The sequence below is a fragment of the Fusarium musae genome, chromosome 6 (genome assembly GCF_019915245.1).
Source record: "Fusarium musae strain F31 chromosome 6, whole genome shotgun sequence".
NCBI lineage: Eukaryota > Fungi > Ascomycota > Sordariomycetes > Hypocreales > Nectriaceae > Fusarium > Fusarium musae.
The window spans coordinates 2,527,979-2,546,458 of record NC_058392.1 but is presented as its reverse complement, the minus strand read 5'-3'; the positions used below and the strand labels follow the sequence as shown (position 1 = coordinate 2,546,458).

Genomic DNA, 18,480 nt, shown 5'->3' with positions numbered 1-18,480 from the left:
TTGGCGGGTCTACTTGGCCTGGAGGATCAATCATCATCAAGTTGGCCTGGCTTTGCTTGTGTTAGCCAATGCAGTGCTTCTATCTGGTTCAATCACACAAGTCTCACATGGCTTGCCATGCTGCCAGTGACGTGACGAGCACGGCTGGGTCCGATGAGATGGAAGGTTGTGCCATATGCAGCAGGTGAGGGCCGATCACTGGGACTAAGATGGTGTTGTCGAGGTTCATGATCCTTCTGAGAGGACAAATATGTATGTAGTATGTAGTACGTATGTAATTGGGTCTGTTATGACGGCGGTCGATCGGCCGACGGGAAAAGATGAGGGCATGGTCTTGAATTGATTTCAGCGATAAAGACAGCCACTGTATTCCGTACGTATCGAAGCCCGAGTATCGTATCCAAGATATCCTATGTAAGGCTTGGCTTTTGCTGGGTTTCGATGGTGTGCTCCATCTCCAACCTCTCGGTCCCCTTACGGAATGGGCCTCGGTGTTCGGGGCGGAAGTGGCGGGGCTGGGTTGCTTTGAAGCTTGAGTTAAGGTAGTCTAGAGCTTCAAGATTGTAATTCAACCTCGTGTGAGTCTCGTATTCTATTGCATCGGAGAAATACAGAGTACATAGACTCGTTACTCATCAAGCCTTAAGAGATATCTCTCGGCTTAATTGAAACGCCATTCCTTGGGTGCCCTGCTGAGCGTAGGATAGAAAGGCCCGATACATCGGCATCATGGCAGACAACAGGTACCCAAGGAGCACCCATCATACGCATACTCAATTGCGCATAAGTCACGTCTAAACTATTGCTAACATGTGCATCTGCCATAGCCGCGTTGATATCATCTTCATCGGTGCTGGCGCCGTTGGTTGCTTCTACGCTTCACGCCTTCATCATGTAACGTACCCAACTTCATGATAACCTGCATTGGTACACTCACTGACAATCATGATAGCCATCCCAAAACATTCACGTCTCTCTCGTGGCTCGCTCTAACTATGCTGCTATTCAAAAAGACGGTGTGAAGCTTCTGACACGAAGCTTTGGTGACTACACCTTCAACCCTGATGCGGCTTTCCCTTCTGTCGATGCTGCTGCCGCTGCTGGCACTTCATCAGGCGCAAAGCGAGACTGGCACTATATCTTCGTGACAACCAAGGCTCTTCCAGATATCAACGATGACTCATCCATCATCGAGCCCTTGGTAGGCCCAAAATCATGCATCGTCCTCATCCAGAATGGTGTCGGCGTAGAGGAGCCCTTCCGCAAACGCTTCCCTAATAACCCCATCGTGAGCGCTGTTACCGTTGTTAGTGCAGAGCAAACCTCGCCTGGTACTATTCGTCAGAACCGCTGGACGCGTATCAGCATCGGACCTTACATAGATGGTTTAGCCTCGAAGGACTCGGAGTTAGGCCGTCGTGGCACAGAGTCGACTGAAGCACTGCGTCGTTGGTGGACAGAACTGGGTGGTATCAAAGACGTGGATCCCCATGATGAAGTCGGTCTTCAGACTGTGCGGTGGCACAAGCTCTGTATCAACGCAGCCATGAACCCCTCCGCTGTGCTCTCAGGTGGCCGTGGCAATGCCGACATGGTAGCAGATGACGAGCTCCAGAGACATCTACTAGGCGTGATGCATGAGATTCGAGATGCTGTGCCCAAGATCCTCGGCAGACCTTTCCCGGACAGTATGGCCAAACCTGAGAAGATCATTGAAAGCACAGCCCGCAATAAGGGCGCAAGGCCGAGCATGCTTCTGGACTGGGAAGCAGGCAAGCCTTTAGAGCTTGAGGTGATATTGGGCAATCCTGTGAGGATTGCAAGGGAGAGAGGTGTTGAAATGCCTAGGTTGCAGAGCCTGTATGCGCTTTTGAGGTCGGCGCAGGCCATGAGGAAGAGAGAGCAGACCAAGGGGAAGCTTTGAGTTGCAGTCTTGTTCAGAGACGAGCCATTTATTAAGATCGAGATAGAGGTTGTGATAGACATATCCGAATTGCCAACTGTTGGTTACTTATCCATTACAACTTCTATTGTGTTGCCATACAAACCTCTCTATTCTTATGATACCAATGTCGGTGATGCAATCATTTCCCTACTTCTGAACGGGGGCATACCTTGAAGTGAATTCATATGATAGGTTCCATGCCATAGGAAGGACACAGGCTGGTAACGCCCTTGATGTTGAATCATGTGTCACTATGCTCAGCTTGGTCCTGAGGACCGAGAACGAACATTGAGTATTGCGGCTACGATATGGAAGAGCATACAACATTGCTAAACCAGGTTCCCAAGGCCTTTCAAGCCAACACCCAACCCTATGGTCTTGCATCTGGACTCTCCCGCCTTGATACCAGTCATTCCCTGCCTCAAGCCATGGTTTGCAGCGATGATAATCCATCTTATTTCTCTCCTAATTTATTTTTGGTATGTTAGTTACTTTTATTTCATGCACTGTCTTTTATCAACACTCGCAGAGTCGCCAAAGATTGTAGGACGCTGATCTCATTGCCACTCGATGTCAACTCACAGGAATCCCCATCGCAATTTGACATATTATACATTTTATTCGTGCTAAATAGTAGTACAGAACACAATAATATGTTCATTCACCGCAGACCGATCACAACGAAACTGGTTTGACTCTAAGCTCTGAGTGTCATCGCTGAGACCTCGTCTAATTTAGTTGTTTGCTGGCTGTCATGGCCCGAATAGTATCTCCAGACGACCAGATATCTCATGGCAAATATCAAACTCGAATTTTTCATTAATAAACCCTACCATTCGGTTCATCGCAAAAGAGGAACATACAACAGAATCCATACAAAGTAACTGACTCACAGTCTCTCTGGATATGACCGCTGCGCAATCAGGGCGACAAAAACTGACGAAGGGCAGGAAACCCTCGATACAGTTACGATCAATTCATAATATCTGCCAAGGCATGAGGTGTTATCCATAGTGCAGGAAGTACATCACTGTCCAACAGTCAACTAAACATAGTTCTGACCAGATTATCTCGACAGCGTTGAGATGAAATCACTGATAAAACATTGCAATTCGGTATCTTGATATGTCTCATAATACCTGTTCAATGGTTATGCACTTCGGTCTATGTATTACCAAACTCATCTGAGTATTCACAGCGCAGCATAAGGGCTCCGAGGATCGTTTGTTCGAAGGGCGTAGGAAAGCCATTTCAGGATACTTGCGTTGACTGGATGTATTGGTCTAATAGATAAACTTCTTCATTACTTATACTTACCTAATAGTCATGTCTCCAATAATGTATTCTTGTATGGTGAACCAAATCCCAGGAGTAAGGCAATCCCTTGTCAAAGGAGAAAACCACAAATTTGGTCTAGTAGAGGCAGTTAGTCAGAGGGAAGACAGCTTGTTTATTAGAATAAATGCCCCTAACATTACTGTGAGTCTTTAATCATGTTGTAGCTGGTTCATTGTCTTTATTCGATGTCCTGGCTCTAGCTTTGACGATCAAAGACTGCATGAACGTCATGGGGGATCACTACGTAAGTGTTTATATTTAAAAACAAATAAGATATGATAAGATATGCGCAGATCGTCAGAGAGCAGCACAGGTTAGTCGGCCTTGGAATATACTATGGCCGGCGAGACACCCTTAAAGTTCTCAATGTGGCTAACATCAAGGCTGGGTGTTATCATGTAAATCTTGTATTCCTCTATCCAGCTGCTATCTCATTGAGCCACAAGGCCCAGAAGTCGAATGCAGGTCCACTAAACAGTATTACAAGATTCAATTCCTCTTGACCGTCCCTAAGTTGAATGCTACAAGCTCCCTCAGTGGGCGCAGAGGATAGTGGCTACTCATCCTCATTATCTTCAAGGGAGGGCCTTCAGCCAGGCGGTGCTTGTACCACAGGAGGGCATGAAGAAAAATGGACAAGGCTGCGGTATGTTTGATAGTAATCCTGCTGTCCATACTCCGTACTCCACGTGTGTGTATGTATGTCGTAAATCATGCTGGCGACATGGCACCAGAGTGAGGCGGTTATTTGTGCTTGCAGATGAACACGAAACGCACGAGATACTTCTTCTCTGGCCCTGTTTCTCGTAATCATGCCCCTGAGTGCAGCTGAGCTACGGCACAGTCGTTCCAAAGTGTGATCCCTTGACCATCTTTCCAACAGCTTCACCGTCCAACTTTAGACCGCCGGCGCTCGGGACTGAGGCCTCTGTAGCAAACGGAAGTATTCCCAATTTGTCTCTTAACCCATTGTCCCATCGCTACAAAGGAGCTGAAGCTGGGATAAATGAGTATTGGCGATTAGCCAGGGTAAGGTCGATGAAGCTACTCGTTTCAAGCTCCGTAGATCGACCAATCGAGATAGAGAAAGCTCGGTCTACCAATGACCTTCAAATATGACATTACGCAACTAAACGTGCATAGCATATATAGCTAGGAATAACCATGCGAGCACGCTCTTGAGTTCTGGGCTTTCGCTCGTTCTCGAACGTTGGATCATCAAAGCTGTCATATCTCACAATCTCCATCTCAACTGATCTGGAGCTTGGACGATTTCGTGGCACAACCTAACCCACTCACTTCACCATTAGGCTTTTTTGCTCTTTTCAAGACTAGGATATCCATGGATGATAATTGTCAGCTCGTTCACTAGCCAGATTTCTATGTTGAGCTAGACATGGTTGTATTTGCTTGGCAGGGCTAATTTCGATGCCAGAACTTCGTGTCTACTGCGGACAGTGATAACTGCCGAATATGTTAAGCAAGGATACTGCCTGGTGGTCTATCTTAATTTCTCGTTTCCATTGCCGTACTCGAAGAATTGGCTTGAATGGACATTAATCATCACGTCCAAGAGGAGTGTTCTGGCAGCCGTATGGGAACATTAATACCTAGGATCTCTAGTAAAGACGGGTTGGTGTGGCTACTTATTGCTAATCTCACACTTTGACGGGCAATTCCCAAGATAATCTGATAAACTGCCTAATTTGGCTACTTGGCCAAGAAGCGGTCATGATCTCCCAGGCCCCAAGGGTATCAGAGAATTCGCTCAGTCGATCCACGAATACAAGGTGAGTTGAGAATCGTATCGACAAGGAACATGAACGGCTGTCGAATGATGGCCGAAAGTGTTCATACTATTAAACTTCTTGCAGCTCCTGGTCTTTGTCCTCTATTAAAAACAAGGTCAAGGATATTCATTGACCACACAACACGTAACCGGATAGGAATATAGCCAAAGCTTGATGCAAATTTGACCTCATAGTAGCCGAGAGCCTCATATATACCAAAACCAAGGCAACGGAGCAAGTGGTTTACTTGAGTGGAATAAAAAAGTCCACCCAAGAGGTAACTAGCAGCTTCTGTAGATATCAGGCTACTTATTCATCCAGAAGCCTAATGCAAAATCTTGATGATTTTGATAGTAGCTTTGTGTGTCGTTGAGCGTTCTCCAAATTTCATGCGGGGCCAAGCTGTTGATTACCTAGAAGTGTATAATACCTAGTCACAAGGACTAAGCGGGTTAAGCTTTTATAGATTCAGGGCCATTACAACGGTATGCGAGTTTGTTAATCGCCTAGCATAGTATTTATATGCATAGGGGTAGTCAATAAGCCAATCTGCCAATGTTCTGTTCAACACTTGAGAGGTCCGGAGCCTCTGCCCAGACTTTCACAGCGAGAGCCTTCCATCCAATAGAACACCTGCATGCTCTCGCACTGTCTTAGCGTCGGGGAGCTTGTTTTGGCGCCTCTTATGACCCGGCCTGAGATGGTTACCTCATGAGCAGGGGCCAGGCGAGAGCCTCTCGGGATCTGATATAGGGATAAAGCACTCTGCTGTCCTAGTCTAAGAATTTGGCCTTCTAGCACGAATGTCACTTGTTGGTTTGAGCTCTTCAAAGCCAAGCAAAATCAGAGAATTTATTTTGTGGATATAGATCAAGCCAGTCTCTCGTCCAGCCTTTGAAGTCCGCGTGTTGTTCAGAATCGGGTCTTGCTGCCCCTCATATCAAACGGATGCCCGTTCCTATTAGGTATTACCCTTCGGAGCACCTCCGGAACGGTGTTTTGTCTTGGCACTGGGCTCCTACGTGCATGCAGCCTAAACTGATGGTAGTTAGCGATATGAAAATGACCAGAAAAGGGATCTCGTAGGCAGGCGGTAAGGCGGACACGAGAAATCCCCGAATGTCAGTGTCAACCGTCTGAGATGTCATCAAGGACCATCCATTGCCAAGTGGCCCACATGGTAAAGAGATTTCTCTACGGCCTATCCGTACAGCCACGGCAACTGAATGTACTGGCTACTGGATAGAAATGTGATGGGTCCTGAGGTTGTGTTACTTGAGGGATCCAAGGACAAGTTTTCCCAGTGGAGACAAGATATTTGTAGCTCCGACGAACAATGCGAATTCTGTCGAAATTGGTTCCTCGGGCAAGTCATTTCCTCTCCAAAAAAATAACCAGTTCCCTTTGAAGTTGAAGTTAAAGCAATGTTGGACTGTACCTACCCTTGGCGGAACCTGAAATGATTATTAAACCCAAGCGGATCAAGGGTTGCAACGCCACCTGTGGCTGAAGCGATAAGATCTGCGTTCAATGAGATGATTGTCATGATCCTAAATTGCTTCACGAGTTCTGATTTGCCAAACTACCCATGCACGTCCCCAAATCCGGAGAGGATGCACCGGCTCGAATGATGTCACGATTGTATGTGGCGCACCTAATGTGTAAGACGTAACATGGATGAACGACCGACCCTTCAGATATTGCATGTCCGTCATGTCGCACTGTAGCTTGTGGCACAAATGCCGAACTTGGCTGCCATTGCACCAGTGGTGTTTGAATTGCGGTTATCTATTCTGTAGTGTGCACGATGTGTTCAAGACCCCTGCAACAAAGATCGGCGAGGGGCTCGTAAACTTTGCCTCTCTCACCTGATTATCGCAGTACCCCCAGCCTTGAGAGAGACGAGTACAGATAGAGGAGCGAGTGGCAGACCGGTAAGGGTCAGGAAGCGCCATGCACTATCGTGCCCTGAACCAGGACCTGGCACAGAAACAGATGAGGGGTCCAATTGCTTCCTGGGACCATTCTTCAAGCTAGCAAAGCACCTACGGGTTGACTGGTAGGTCCTGGAAAGGCCTAGGTCGTCCTGATCGCCGATTCACAACATGGTGCCGGGTGCGTTGTCGAGCGGTCTGGCTGGTCTGTTTGCAATCCCTGTTTCACGATTTGAGAATGCCACCAGCATTTGAAAAGGCGGATGATACATATCTGACTTGATGCGGCTGTCAGGGGGAAATGAGCGTTTTATGCCAGCTGTTACTGAAGACGGCAACATGCAACGGTCGGCTCTAGAGTCCTCGATCCCCGTCAAAGTGAATGATTCGCCGCATCTCGGGCAACTCCTAGCTCTCATACTGTTGAACAATGACAACTGCGGTACAGAGTATGGTAGTGTGCTTTCAAACTAGCACACGGGTTTCGAGGTTGATTATCTCCCGTGAAAGACCAGCCTATGATACTATGATGCTACATAAGAGTACATACGTGGACGGCCTTTGGCATGAGGAGAGTCAGGACTTATCTCAGAGTTGTGTACTCCGTATTTTTGCGTTGAATCAATAGGGTTCTCTGGACATTTGCCGATCTCGCTTCATTGTGCCTGAGAAACCTACAGAAGAATCAAAGCAAGGCTGTGGACACGAAGTGATCAAAAACGATGATCAGTAAGCCCAAACTGAGCCAAAAAGCCCCATTGAAAAGGTCATGGGGGCAATCTTTGAAGACTGGAGCCAAACTACTGTATAGTCGCGATGGCAGAACCCTTGCTTGATGGCGGGGCATGTTTCTTCAAGTGGCCGCTGGTCTCATACTGTAGAGGGGAGAGCATAATCGTAAAAGCGCAGGAAGCGAGAGTGCTGTGAATTGCTCGTTTCCCCATAGTGACACTGTACGGTTCCTCCCCTTCGCTGCTGGAATCTGTGGCTTCATGGTGGAGGGTTGTTTCGGCTTCGAAAGGTCTTGGGGTCATCGAAAGGATCAAATTCTTCACCACGAGACCCTTTCAACAATGGCGAGAGCTGATTTGTCTACAATAGACAACTACCCGAGAAGGAAGGCAATGGAAGAAGGTATCTACTACGAGCTGACCCCAGCTCAATCGTGAAAAGTGCATCTGCAGTGCATCGTGGGCCTGAGTGGGAACCTGAAGGCCTAGACCTGGATTAGGGCCTGGCTGGACCTGAGCCTGGGATGGCGGATATAATGGGATTCTCAAGGGATAAAGATGGGATTCTGAATAGTCTTGGCAATGCAAAGCGGTGTTTCGCTGAGCGAGAGTGGGAAAATGGATAAGATCGACGAAGCTAGTGAGGCAGATGAGCAAGCCATAGGTTGGTAGGGATCCATTCCATGAAAGTCCTGAGGTGGGCTGTCCTTGACCTTGCCTTCATGCCCTGTGCCGCCATGGGGGGCGCCCATTCCCACTTGATCCTCAGCGCTGTGGCCACTGGACTGGCCACTGGACTGCCCGGACTGGCTCTTCTCCGGCAGGTGTTAATAGTGAGGGGTCACACTGTACTGTGCTGTGCTGTGCTGTGCTGTGCTGCATCAAGACTCGCCACCTCCACACAATCAACCAACAACCTACAAGCACCTTTTGTGCTGTGCCAAAACCTCCCCCCCAAAAGCTGCCACCTCGGGCTGGCAAATTAATATTCTCCTCGCCCTTGAAATTCGCCTCGCCGTATTCTCGATTTTTCCTACCTCGTCATTTAGACTGGTATTACGTATCAATCGATAAATCAAACGCCTGAACAGTCAGAGCCTTCGTCACTCCTTCTGCATTGGGATACGCCATCGCAGCCCTTTGCCATCTACCGCGCCTATTTTCTATCTGTCTACCGTGATAGCTCCGTTTCGTTTCATACGGCTTGTCTGGTCTGTCTGTTCTTTCGAAGGCAATTCTAAGTCTAAACCCTTGTTTGACATCGAATTGGATGGGAGTCTCGTCACTTCCACTTGGATCTTGCTCCTCCCATCAACGCTACCCTACCTCACTCTATCATTGTGCATGTAGCTCCCGTGCTGCTCCTTCTGGCAAACAACCTATCAACCACGATCACGACAACACCACGGACGATTTTTCACTTCACCTGGGCTACCCCAATCGTTCGGTCTCACGAGATCATCCTAGGCTGTTACCCTAACATTTCAACGATATCGGTTATAACGGGAATGCGCGACGCTACTTTATAGGACCGCCCTCACCTCTCCCTCGAGCATTCTCTTCCCACCCTCTTTTGCCTCTCGGCTTTCATCCTTCAGCATCCGCTTCGCAACTGTTAGGTTAGCGACCAGACAGCATCGCCATGGATGCGCCTCACGAGAAGGACGACCAGGACGTCAACCAAGCTCAGCCTGAGCAGCAAGGGCAGCCAGAGCAGGAACAACAGGAGCAGGAACACGACCCCTCGTCTACGTCTCCTCCAACCTATACTTACCCTCCTCCACCTCAGTCCTCGACAGCATCTTCATCAACATTCAGGCCCATGGGCCAAGATTTGCCAAATTTGCGAACAAGTCCTTCCGACGCAACTCCAACACGCACGAGTCGGGCTGCCTCGTCTGCTGCTCCTAGCGAGCAGAATAGTATTGCAAACTCGGATCCGCCGTTTTCTCCGTGGAGTGTTGGCTCAGACAAGCAATTGGGATATCACTCTGCTGCTTCAGATATTTCTGGGGATCGAGTCTTTCCCATACGATCCGTCATAAGCGTCGACCCCAACTCTAGTAAGATTGCCAGTGAGGATTATTTCCCGACTTTGCCTGAGCGCGATGGTCGAAGCATTCCTGTCCATATCCCAGGTGCTCCTCGAGCTGACACGGGGTCAGATCTGAGACGGTCAGACACCGTCCCAGCTAACTACCATTCACGAGCCTATAGTGAGCGCATCGATACCCTTATGCGGAGAAAGAACACCATGAGCGGTCCAATGTCTAGTATTCAACTAGACGCAAACCGCCATGGAAGCAGTACCACACCACTTCAGCTCGATATCTCCACTTCCGACAATGAAACAGAAACAGAAGAATCCGGACCAACGGGTCACAGCGTACCTGCAGCTGCACCCTCTGGACACGAGGCCGATGTGTCTTCTGCGGGACAATCGAATGTTGATGTCCCACTTGTTACCTCTCGCTTCACCCACGTTGTGACAGACGATGGCCACGCAGTTATCACAGGCCGCGATGGCGTCCTTCAGCGCTGTGAAGATGAACCGATACATACTCCTGGCGCGATTCAAACATTCGGCGCTCTCGTTGCGCTCCGTGAAGAGAACGATGGCTGCTTCGTCGCTCGATACATTAGCGAAAATTCTGAGCGAATGCTGGGCTACACTCCCAAGCAACTATTTCAACTCAAAAACTTCTTAGACATCTTGACGGAGGAACAACAGGATAATCTTCTTGACCACATCGATTTCATTCGTGACGAAGATGCGGATCCAGCCATCAACGGGCCTGAAGTTTTTAGTTTGTCGATTCGGTCCCCTAAGCGCAAAAGCACAAAACTCTGGTGTGCTATTCACATAAACCCGGCACATCCTGATTTAATCATCTGCGAGTTCGAGCTAGACGAGGACGCTGAATATCCTTTACGACCAGTTGATGAGTTGACGCCTGATACCCCACACGACACCCTTCAGTCAAATCCGACACTGGAAGAAATCGAAGACAGCACAGAGGTCCTCAGCAAACCATTGAGAATATTGAGGAGTGCGAGAAAGAGGCGGGGTGAGCAAGGTGCCATGCAAGTTTTTGATATCATGTCACAGGTTCAAGAGCAGCTCTCCTCAGCTCCTAATTTGGAAGCGTTCCTGAAAATCCTCGTGGGTATAGTCAAAGAATTGACTGGCTTCCACCGTGTCATGATCTACCAGTTCGACTCTTCCTTCAACGGCAAGGTCGTAACAGAACTTGTCGACACATCAATGACAAGAGATTTGTACAAAGGCCTCCACTTTCCCGCATCAGACATTCCACGACAAGCTCGCGATCTATACAAACTCAACAAGGTCAGATTGCTTTATGATCGGGACCAAGACACTTCGAGAATAGTTTGCAGGACTAAGGAAGACTTGGACGTTCCTCTGGACATGAGCCATTCCTACTTGCGAGCCATGTCCCCTATCCATATCAAATATCTCAAAAACATGGCAGTGAGATCGTCCATGTCGATATCAATCAATGCTTTCAACGAGCTATGGGGTCTTATTTCTTGCCACTCATATGGGAATCACGGCATGCGAGTGTCTTTTCCAATTCGGAAGATGTGTCGCCTTGTTGGGGACACCGCGTCCCGGAATATCGAGAGACTATCTTATGCGTCGCGGCTACAGGCTCGCAAGCTGATCAACACTGCCCCCACAGACAAAAATCCCTCTGGATACATTATTGCGTCTTCGGAGGATCTTTTGAAGCTGTTCGATGCCGATTTTGGACTACTATCTATCAAGGGCGAGACCAAAATCATGGGTCTTGTCGAACAAAGCCAGGAAGCCCTCGCGATGCTGGAATACCTACGAATGCGGCAACTTACCTCTGTCGTTGCATCGCAGGACGTCAAAGAAGACTTCCCCGACCTACGGTATCCCCCTGGTTTCCAAGTAGTAGCCGGCCTACTCTATGTACCCCTCAGCGTTGGTGGCAACGACTTCATCGTCTTCTTCCGGAAGGGCCAGATTAAAGAAGTCAAGTGGGCCGGCAATCCCTACGAAAAGTTTGTTCGAGAGGGCACTGCGGGCTACTTGGAACCAAGAAAGAGCTTCAAAACCTGGAACGAAACTGTTGTCGGCAAATGCCGAGAATGGAATGAAGAACAGGTCGAGACCGCAGCTGTGCTCTGTCTCGTCTACGGCAAATTCATTGAGGTCTGGAGGCAAAAGGAAATGGCTCTTCAAAACAGCAAGTTAACACGGTTGTTGCTTGCCAATTCTGCTCATGAGGTCCGGACACCTCTCAATGCCATTATCAACTACCTGGAAATAGCCCTGGAGGGTAGCCTCGACCAAGAAACCCGAGAGAACTTGGCGAGATCTCATTCTGCCTCTAAGTCTTTGATCTATGTCATCAACGACTTGTTAGACTTGACCAAGACTGAGGAAGGACAGAACTTGGTCAAGGATGAGGTTTTTGATCTTGCCAGCTGTATTAGAGAAGCGACAGGTCCATTCCTGAATGATGCTAAACGAAAGGGCATTCATTACACCGTTGTTCAGCATTCTGGACTTCCGCAATTTGTACATGGCGATGAACGACGAATTCGCCAAGCACTATCTAATGTCACTGCGAACGCGGTGGCCCATACGCACAGCGGCTACGTCAAGGTGGAAGTCTTTGTGTCAGAAGTCAAAGATCGACAGGCAGTGGTGGATTTTGTAATTGAGGACTCTGGTATTGGCATGAGTGCCAGCCAATTGGACACCTTGTTCCGTGACCTTGAACAGGTCAGCTCAGAGGAAGCGCCTATGTCGGGCACGAAGCTGGAGGAGATGCCTCGCGAAATGCGAACATTGGGACTCGGTCTTGCTGTTGTTGCCCGCATTGTTCGAAACATGGATGGACAGCTTCGCCTAAAGTCGGAGGTTGGCCAAGGCTCAAGATTCGTGGTTCAGCTTCCGTTCCTCCTTTCCAACGAGTGTCCAAGCTCACATGGAAATGAAAACTTGCCTACGAGTGTTCCAACAAACAAGTCGACAAACAGTGCAGAGTCAGCCAACACTGCAACATCTGCCCCACTTTCTCTGACAGCTGCTCCAGAGGGTGAGATTACACTCGTTGACAGGGTTAGCTCCATGACTTCAGCTGTTGAAGGAGGCGATGCATCGATGAAAGGAAGCCGAGCAAGCCAAAGAAGTATGAGCAGCCATGGCAGCCATCAAAGTGACGCCGATCGACTCATTGATGCAATCTCGACGCCCCTATCTCTGAACGACAGGGAAGGCAGTGAGTATCCTCTTCCCGCCAGTGTACGCTCAGGGGGGGGCTCCATGCGGCCCACGTCCCGCGGAGCTGTCAGCCTCAGTGGTCGATCTGTGAGTCCTCCCCAGAGCCCTGTGGCAACCAAACCACATAGCGAGCCTGGAAGCACAGGGGTGGTGGATTCAAAAACTCCGATTCGTGCTGTCAAGATTCCAGACGAGTACAGCGATGTGCCCCAACGACCACAGCCCAGCGAGCATTCCCGTGTCCTCTTTGAGATGAAGGGCAACGACCGTCCCGTGACAAAAGCTGCTACAGAGAGCGTCACAAGTGGAGGAACTCAGATGACTGAGTCACAGCATCTGGAGGTCCTTGTGGCCGAAGATGACCCAATAAACATGAAGATTTTGAGGAAGCGTTTGGAGCGAGTCGGCCATGGTGTGCATCATACTGCCAACGGCGAAGACTGTGCTGCAGCGTATCGCGAACGATCAAAGGAGTTTGACGTGGTCTTGATGGATATGCAAGTAAGTTGTTCTGTCCAAGCATTCTCATATAATTTACGTTACTAACATTATTAAGATGCCAATTGTCGATGGACTCACCAGTACAAAAATGATCAGGTCCATGGAGGCATCCGGGGAGCATCAAGGTCATTCGTCGTTGGCCAATTCAAATTATCGCATCCCGATTTTCGCGGTTTCGGCTTCTCTCGTTGAGCGCGAGAAGCAGACCTATGTCGATGCCGGCTTTGATGGCTGGATCCTCAAGCCGATCGATTTCAAGCGTCTCAACACTTTGCTTGCCGGTATTTCTGACGAGGAGGTCCGCAAGTCTTGTCTATACGAACCAGGTCAGTGGGAACGCGGAGGTTGGTTTCTTCCAAGGGCCGTTCTTGGCGGTTCAGTGACTAGCGACGAGACGACACCCAAGGCCGTGCCTGATGCCAAAGATAAAGATATAGGCAACACAGTAGCTGCCGAGGAAGCCAAGGCCGAGGGCGATGCTAGTGAACCTGCGCCCAGTACTTGAGACGTCAATACTGTTACACCAGCAAGCAAGTCGTTGGCTGACCACAGCTCCAGGGTGGTGTAGAGCTACCCCATCTTCTGGTTTCATATACGACGGGGTTTCCTCGAAAAGATGAGCAGTTCCTCTCGAGTCTTTTGGCATCTTCAGTATACACACCCTCAGATGACATTTGACCGTGGCTGCTAGTTTCGTTTCATTGTTATTTTTCTCTTAAGCTTAATTCTCGGTTTTCTTTTTTGCTTCAACGGTTTTAGCCCACGGGATACACGCACTGTACACGATAGATATGATGGGAATGGGAATGGAAATGGAAATGGGCAACAAGGCGTTAGGAGCTTTCAGGCGTTGAAGTACGCTTCACCATCGCAACGCTGTTTGATGTCGCAGGCTGTCCTTTCCGTGCAAGCAGAAAAGTTCTTGTACAAGGAAATCACCCATAATCGCTGGCAGTCTACTACTTTGTTTTTGTTTTATTTTTGTTTTATCCTTCCCTTTTGTTAGCATAGAACGGACGAGAGACGAGGACCATGATGTATACGATAGCATGGGTTCAAGGACGGGCTGTTTGGTGATAGGAAAGGTTTTTTGTTTTATTAATTGTTTCTTGTTCGATCTCTGCTTCTGCTCTGCAAAACCAAGAGCATTGAGCGAGCCCATGCCGGGAAGGGGATTTCTAGCATGGCTATCCTGCGAGGGCTATGGCCGCATGAGGAGGGAATACACGCCGCGCCGCAGGTCTGGCGACTTGGTAGTGGTTGGAGGAGGTCAAGGGGGAACGGCATCAGGAGTATCAGCATGTATATGTCTATCCATAGAACTCATGCCTAATGCCTATGAAGGAAAACACATCATGACTTGGATACTTTGAACGGCTGAGTGAGCACCACACAGCCCTTGAGTTGTCAACAAGTAATAATGTGCTAAGCTTAACAACACATATCATTCATCAAGTTCCTCGAGTTGTGTATTGACTGGTTCCTTAGAGATGTCATAAATGTGCATTTGATGTGTATTTTCCATAGCCTACCTATCAAACGTTCAACGCCGTCTATGCATTAATCCTGCAAAGCAAAATCCCAATGGCACCCTTCCTCCCACCCCGTGACACCATCATGCTTAGCCCTTCCTAAAGCGTCTCCAGTGCGTCTACGCCTTGTATCGATGATGCAGTCATTAGGCATGTTTTTTGCCAAATATCCAGGTAGTTTGATGTCGAAAATTTCCGCTGAAAAAAAGATTGGAATCTTTCATCGACAGTCCTAAAATCTACCAGGTCTGGAGTCGCGAGGGGACATATATGAGACTGGTCGTATGCGCCCATCACTCTACAACTCGGATTCAGCTCCATTAGTGGACAGAGCCATGGGGCTACCATTGTTGTTCTGCCTCTGGCGAAGGCGAGCGTTTCCAGGAGGGCGTCGACGAACCATAACTCTGCCATTCACACCAGCTTGGCCGCTGTTCTCGTCGTCATCCTCCGAGTCAGGGTTTTGTTCTGCATAGAGACGGGCTTCGTCGAGCTCGTTAATATCTGAGGGGCGCTCACGCAGCCACTGCATCCTGGGGCCAGAGCGGGCTCTCTCAGAAACGCGGAAACCATAAATGCGAGGCTCGTATATACGCTCACGGCCTAGACCAGGGCCAATATTCTTTGCGTACATGCCGTTGATGAGACCATCGCCTTCGTTAACACGAGAGCTGGTGGATGACAGCACTTCGATACCGCGCTTAGTAAGGTCATATTCTGGGAAAGTAAGGAGAAAGAGAGAGCCGAAAGTACGACCAAAGAAGGCGCCGTCAACGGTTTGGAAACGGCTGTTGGGTGGGACATAAACGTCTAAACATGAAGGGCAGAAGAGCTTGACCGTGTCCTCGCCGGGGATATCGGAGAGACCGACAGGCAGAGTGCGAGCTTGGTCACAGTTTGTCCTGGGGCAGCAGCCAAAATGGCCTAGTTCGTACTTTTCACTCATCTGCTGGATGCCAGCCCTGGAGCAGATAAAGCGTTGGTGAATGAGGCCGTACAGCATCTCGGCAGAGGATTCGATGACGGACAAGTCGCTGGCCATGCGGTGGTGCCTCCGCTCACTGGCTGCTCTAGTCAAGCGTTCTGGGTCTGACTCGTTCTCGTCCTCTTCCTCCTCCTCTTCTTCCTCTTCCTCGTCGTCCTCTGGTTCCACATCCAGGATCATCTGTGAGACAGGGGTACAACGTTAGCAATTCTGGGTCCTTTGAGAGAGAGAAAACTGCAAACGTCGACGCGCCCGCGAGACAAGATAAACATACCTCCAATGCTTCCTTATACATGGCAACCTGGGACTGCAGACCAGTCAGGTTGAAGTCGTCCTCGATAAACTCTTCCGAGACTTCGGCAAAGTATTCATGGCCGAGAAGAGAGCAGAAACTGGATATCCAGGACTCGGGGACGCCCGAAGAGGTCGACATGGTGTCGCTATCGTGGTCGTCTCTTTTGTTGTCGAGGGGCAACGGAACGGGTACCAGTTGACAAGGCTGGGCCAAGGGATTGCGCTCGGCAGCGGCGTGGTATAAAACGAATCGCAATGGAGAGGCGAGAAAAATTACAGGTGTTGCGAGGGCGCTGAAGGGCTGTGCTGAAGGGCGCGGTATCGATATGATAGCTGTATGCAAAGCTACCTCGAGGCGGGGTGATGGATGTTGGTGAGTATTTTGAGGGGCGCAGATATCGCGAGCCACGGGCACAAAGCAACTAAACCTGACCTAACCTACAGTGGAGGGCATGCACGCGCTACGCTAAAGTCGATCGGCGTTGGTAGGGATGTGCACGCTATTGTGGGATCCGTACCTAGTAGTAGGTGAGGTATTGTGATTTCACCAGAAACAACAGCAGTAGGTAGTGGTTAATGCACCGAGAAATATGTGCATTTTTGATGATATACTATCAAGAGATATCATGGCAATGAAGCTTAGATTGTATAACTGAAAAGCAATTTCCTCTTTCGTCGATTGCGCCAGGACGAAGAGTTTTGGTGCAACAGAAATAGAAAGATTTGATTTCCACTTCTGTCTGTACCTGCTTCGGGACAGGGTTTTGCCGTCTCCGATGCATAGATCTCGCCTTTCATATTCAAGATTCGTAGATAGATGGTGGTGGTAAAAGTGTGACCCAACACAATCAATGCATTAGATGAATGCAGGGCATAACGTCGATCTATTCTCAAATGGAACTACAAAAATTACATACTATGACAAGCTCATCGCATTACTAACTCATCGCATAAGAACCTCTTCCCATCGATAGTAGAGAAATCATGAGCAAAGTTCTATCTCCCTTCTCACCATGGAGTCGACATATATCAAAGACGGTTCCTTTATGCCGATATTTCAGTCAGAAAATATCGCCAAGAAAGGGGATATCAAGAAAGGGAATTCCAAGACTGGTAGCAGTAGCCGAGGAATATACCACCACTGAAGCATTTCGCACGCGATCATTTGAACTCGAGAAGCCTGTCGTCTTTGCCAAAGACCAGGGTTCACCGGCTGCCAATCTACCTGCGTTGGAGAACTGGTTCATGGACGAGGAAGAGCCATATCACACTGCCAACACAAAAACTCCACGGCAGCCTCTATCACGCCACTTCCGGCGCTTTCGCAATCCCATGGTCACTTATGAGATATACGCGCCGTCTCAGAAACAGAAGGACAGTCTCGTCATGTTTCGGGATTCTCTTGACCGAGATGTCCATGATGATGCCATTGTGAGGAGTTGGGACAACTGTTTCAATCAGGAGGCTGTGGTTGACGGTGTCGTCGACGAAACCGTCAACAACATAGCCAACAGGGACTTCTATCGATTCACTGCACCTCTCCGCCTTTTCAATAAGATCTACCACTTCAACAAAGTCTTGCTGAGTATGAAGCTCCCGAGAATATCACTCTATATTGCCCAGTGCCCGATAGAGGATCTCCCCAAGGACCTCCAAGATGACCTTCCCACGCCAAAAATCCTCAAATTTGTTGGAAAGGGAGACATATATGGCACCAGCATATGGCTCGGCCTAGTGCCGACATACACACCTCTACACAGAGATCCAAACCCCAACTTCTTCTGCCAGCTTTCCGGGGACAAGGTTCTCAGGCTCATGCTACCAAAGGCGGGACAGGCATTATTCGGCGAAATACAAGCCAAAATGGCAAAGACAGACAATGGTCGGTTACGAACGGAGGACATGATGCAGGGCGAGGAACGGGAAAAGCTGCATGATGCTGTTTGGGGCGATAATGAAGCACCAGCAGGGCTTTTTGAGGTTGTGCTGGAGCCTGGCGACTCTATGTTCATCCCTGCAGGCTATTGGCATTCTGTCAAGAGCGTGGGATGGGATGGAGAAGTAAACTGCTCAGCCAACTGGTGGTTCCGATGATGTAACCACATATATAGCGGTGTCGTAAACTTCTTTGTACATTATCAATGTTAGA

The 18,480-nt window shown here is 48.9% G+C and overlaps 4 protein-coding genes across 4 annotated transcripts; 3 read left to right on the top strand and 1 right to left on the bottom strand.

Annotated features, from left to right (window-relative positions):
• Positions 1-729: 729 nt before the first annotated feature.
• On the top strand, positions 730-1,924 carry J7337_008639 (uncharacterized protein; the record flags this gene model as incomplete). The annotated part of the gene is made up of 3 exons (XM_044826254.1): positions 730-743; positions 828-861; positions 953-1,924. 3 exons carry the CDS (start codon positions 730-732, stop codon positions 1,922-1,924), a joined length of 1,020 nt encoding a protein of 339 aa, XP_044679171.1.
• Positions 1,925-9,380: 7,456 nt separating this feature from the next.
• On the top strand, positions 9,381-14,025 carry J7337_008638 (uncharacterized protein; the record flags this gene model as incomplete). Its single annotated transcript, XM_044826253.1, has 2 exons — positions 9,381-13,520; positions 13,576-14,025. The coding sequence occupies 2 exons, from the start codon at positions 9,381-9,383 to the stop codon at positions 14,023-14,025; spliced, it is 4,590 nt and encodes a 1,529-aa protein (XP_044679170.1).
• A 1,325-nt stretch (positions 14,026-15,350) lies between these two features.
• Positions 15,351-16,470, bottom strand: CKB1 (casein kinase 2 regulatory subunit; the record flags this gene model as incomplete). Its single annotated transcript, XM_044826252.1, has 2 exons — positions 15,351-16,217; positions 16,312-16,470. 2 exons carry the CDS (start codon positions 16,468-16,470, stop codon positions 15,351-15,353), a joined length of 1,026 nt encoding a protein of 341 aa, XP_044679169.1.
• Positions 16,471-17,315: 845 nt separating this feature from the next.
• Positions 17,316-18,425, top strand: J7337_008636 (uncharacterized protein; the record flags this gene model as incomplete). The annotated part of the gene is made up of 1 exon (XM_044826251.1): positions 17,316-18,425. The coding sequence occupies one exon, from the start codon at positions 17,316-17,318 to the stop codon at positions 18,423-18,425; it is 1,110 nt and encodes a 369-aa protein (XP_044679168.1).
• Between the last annotated feature and the right edge of the window lie 55 nt (positions 18,426-18,480).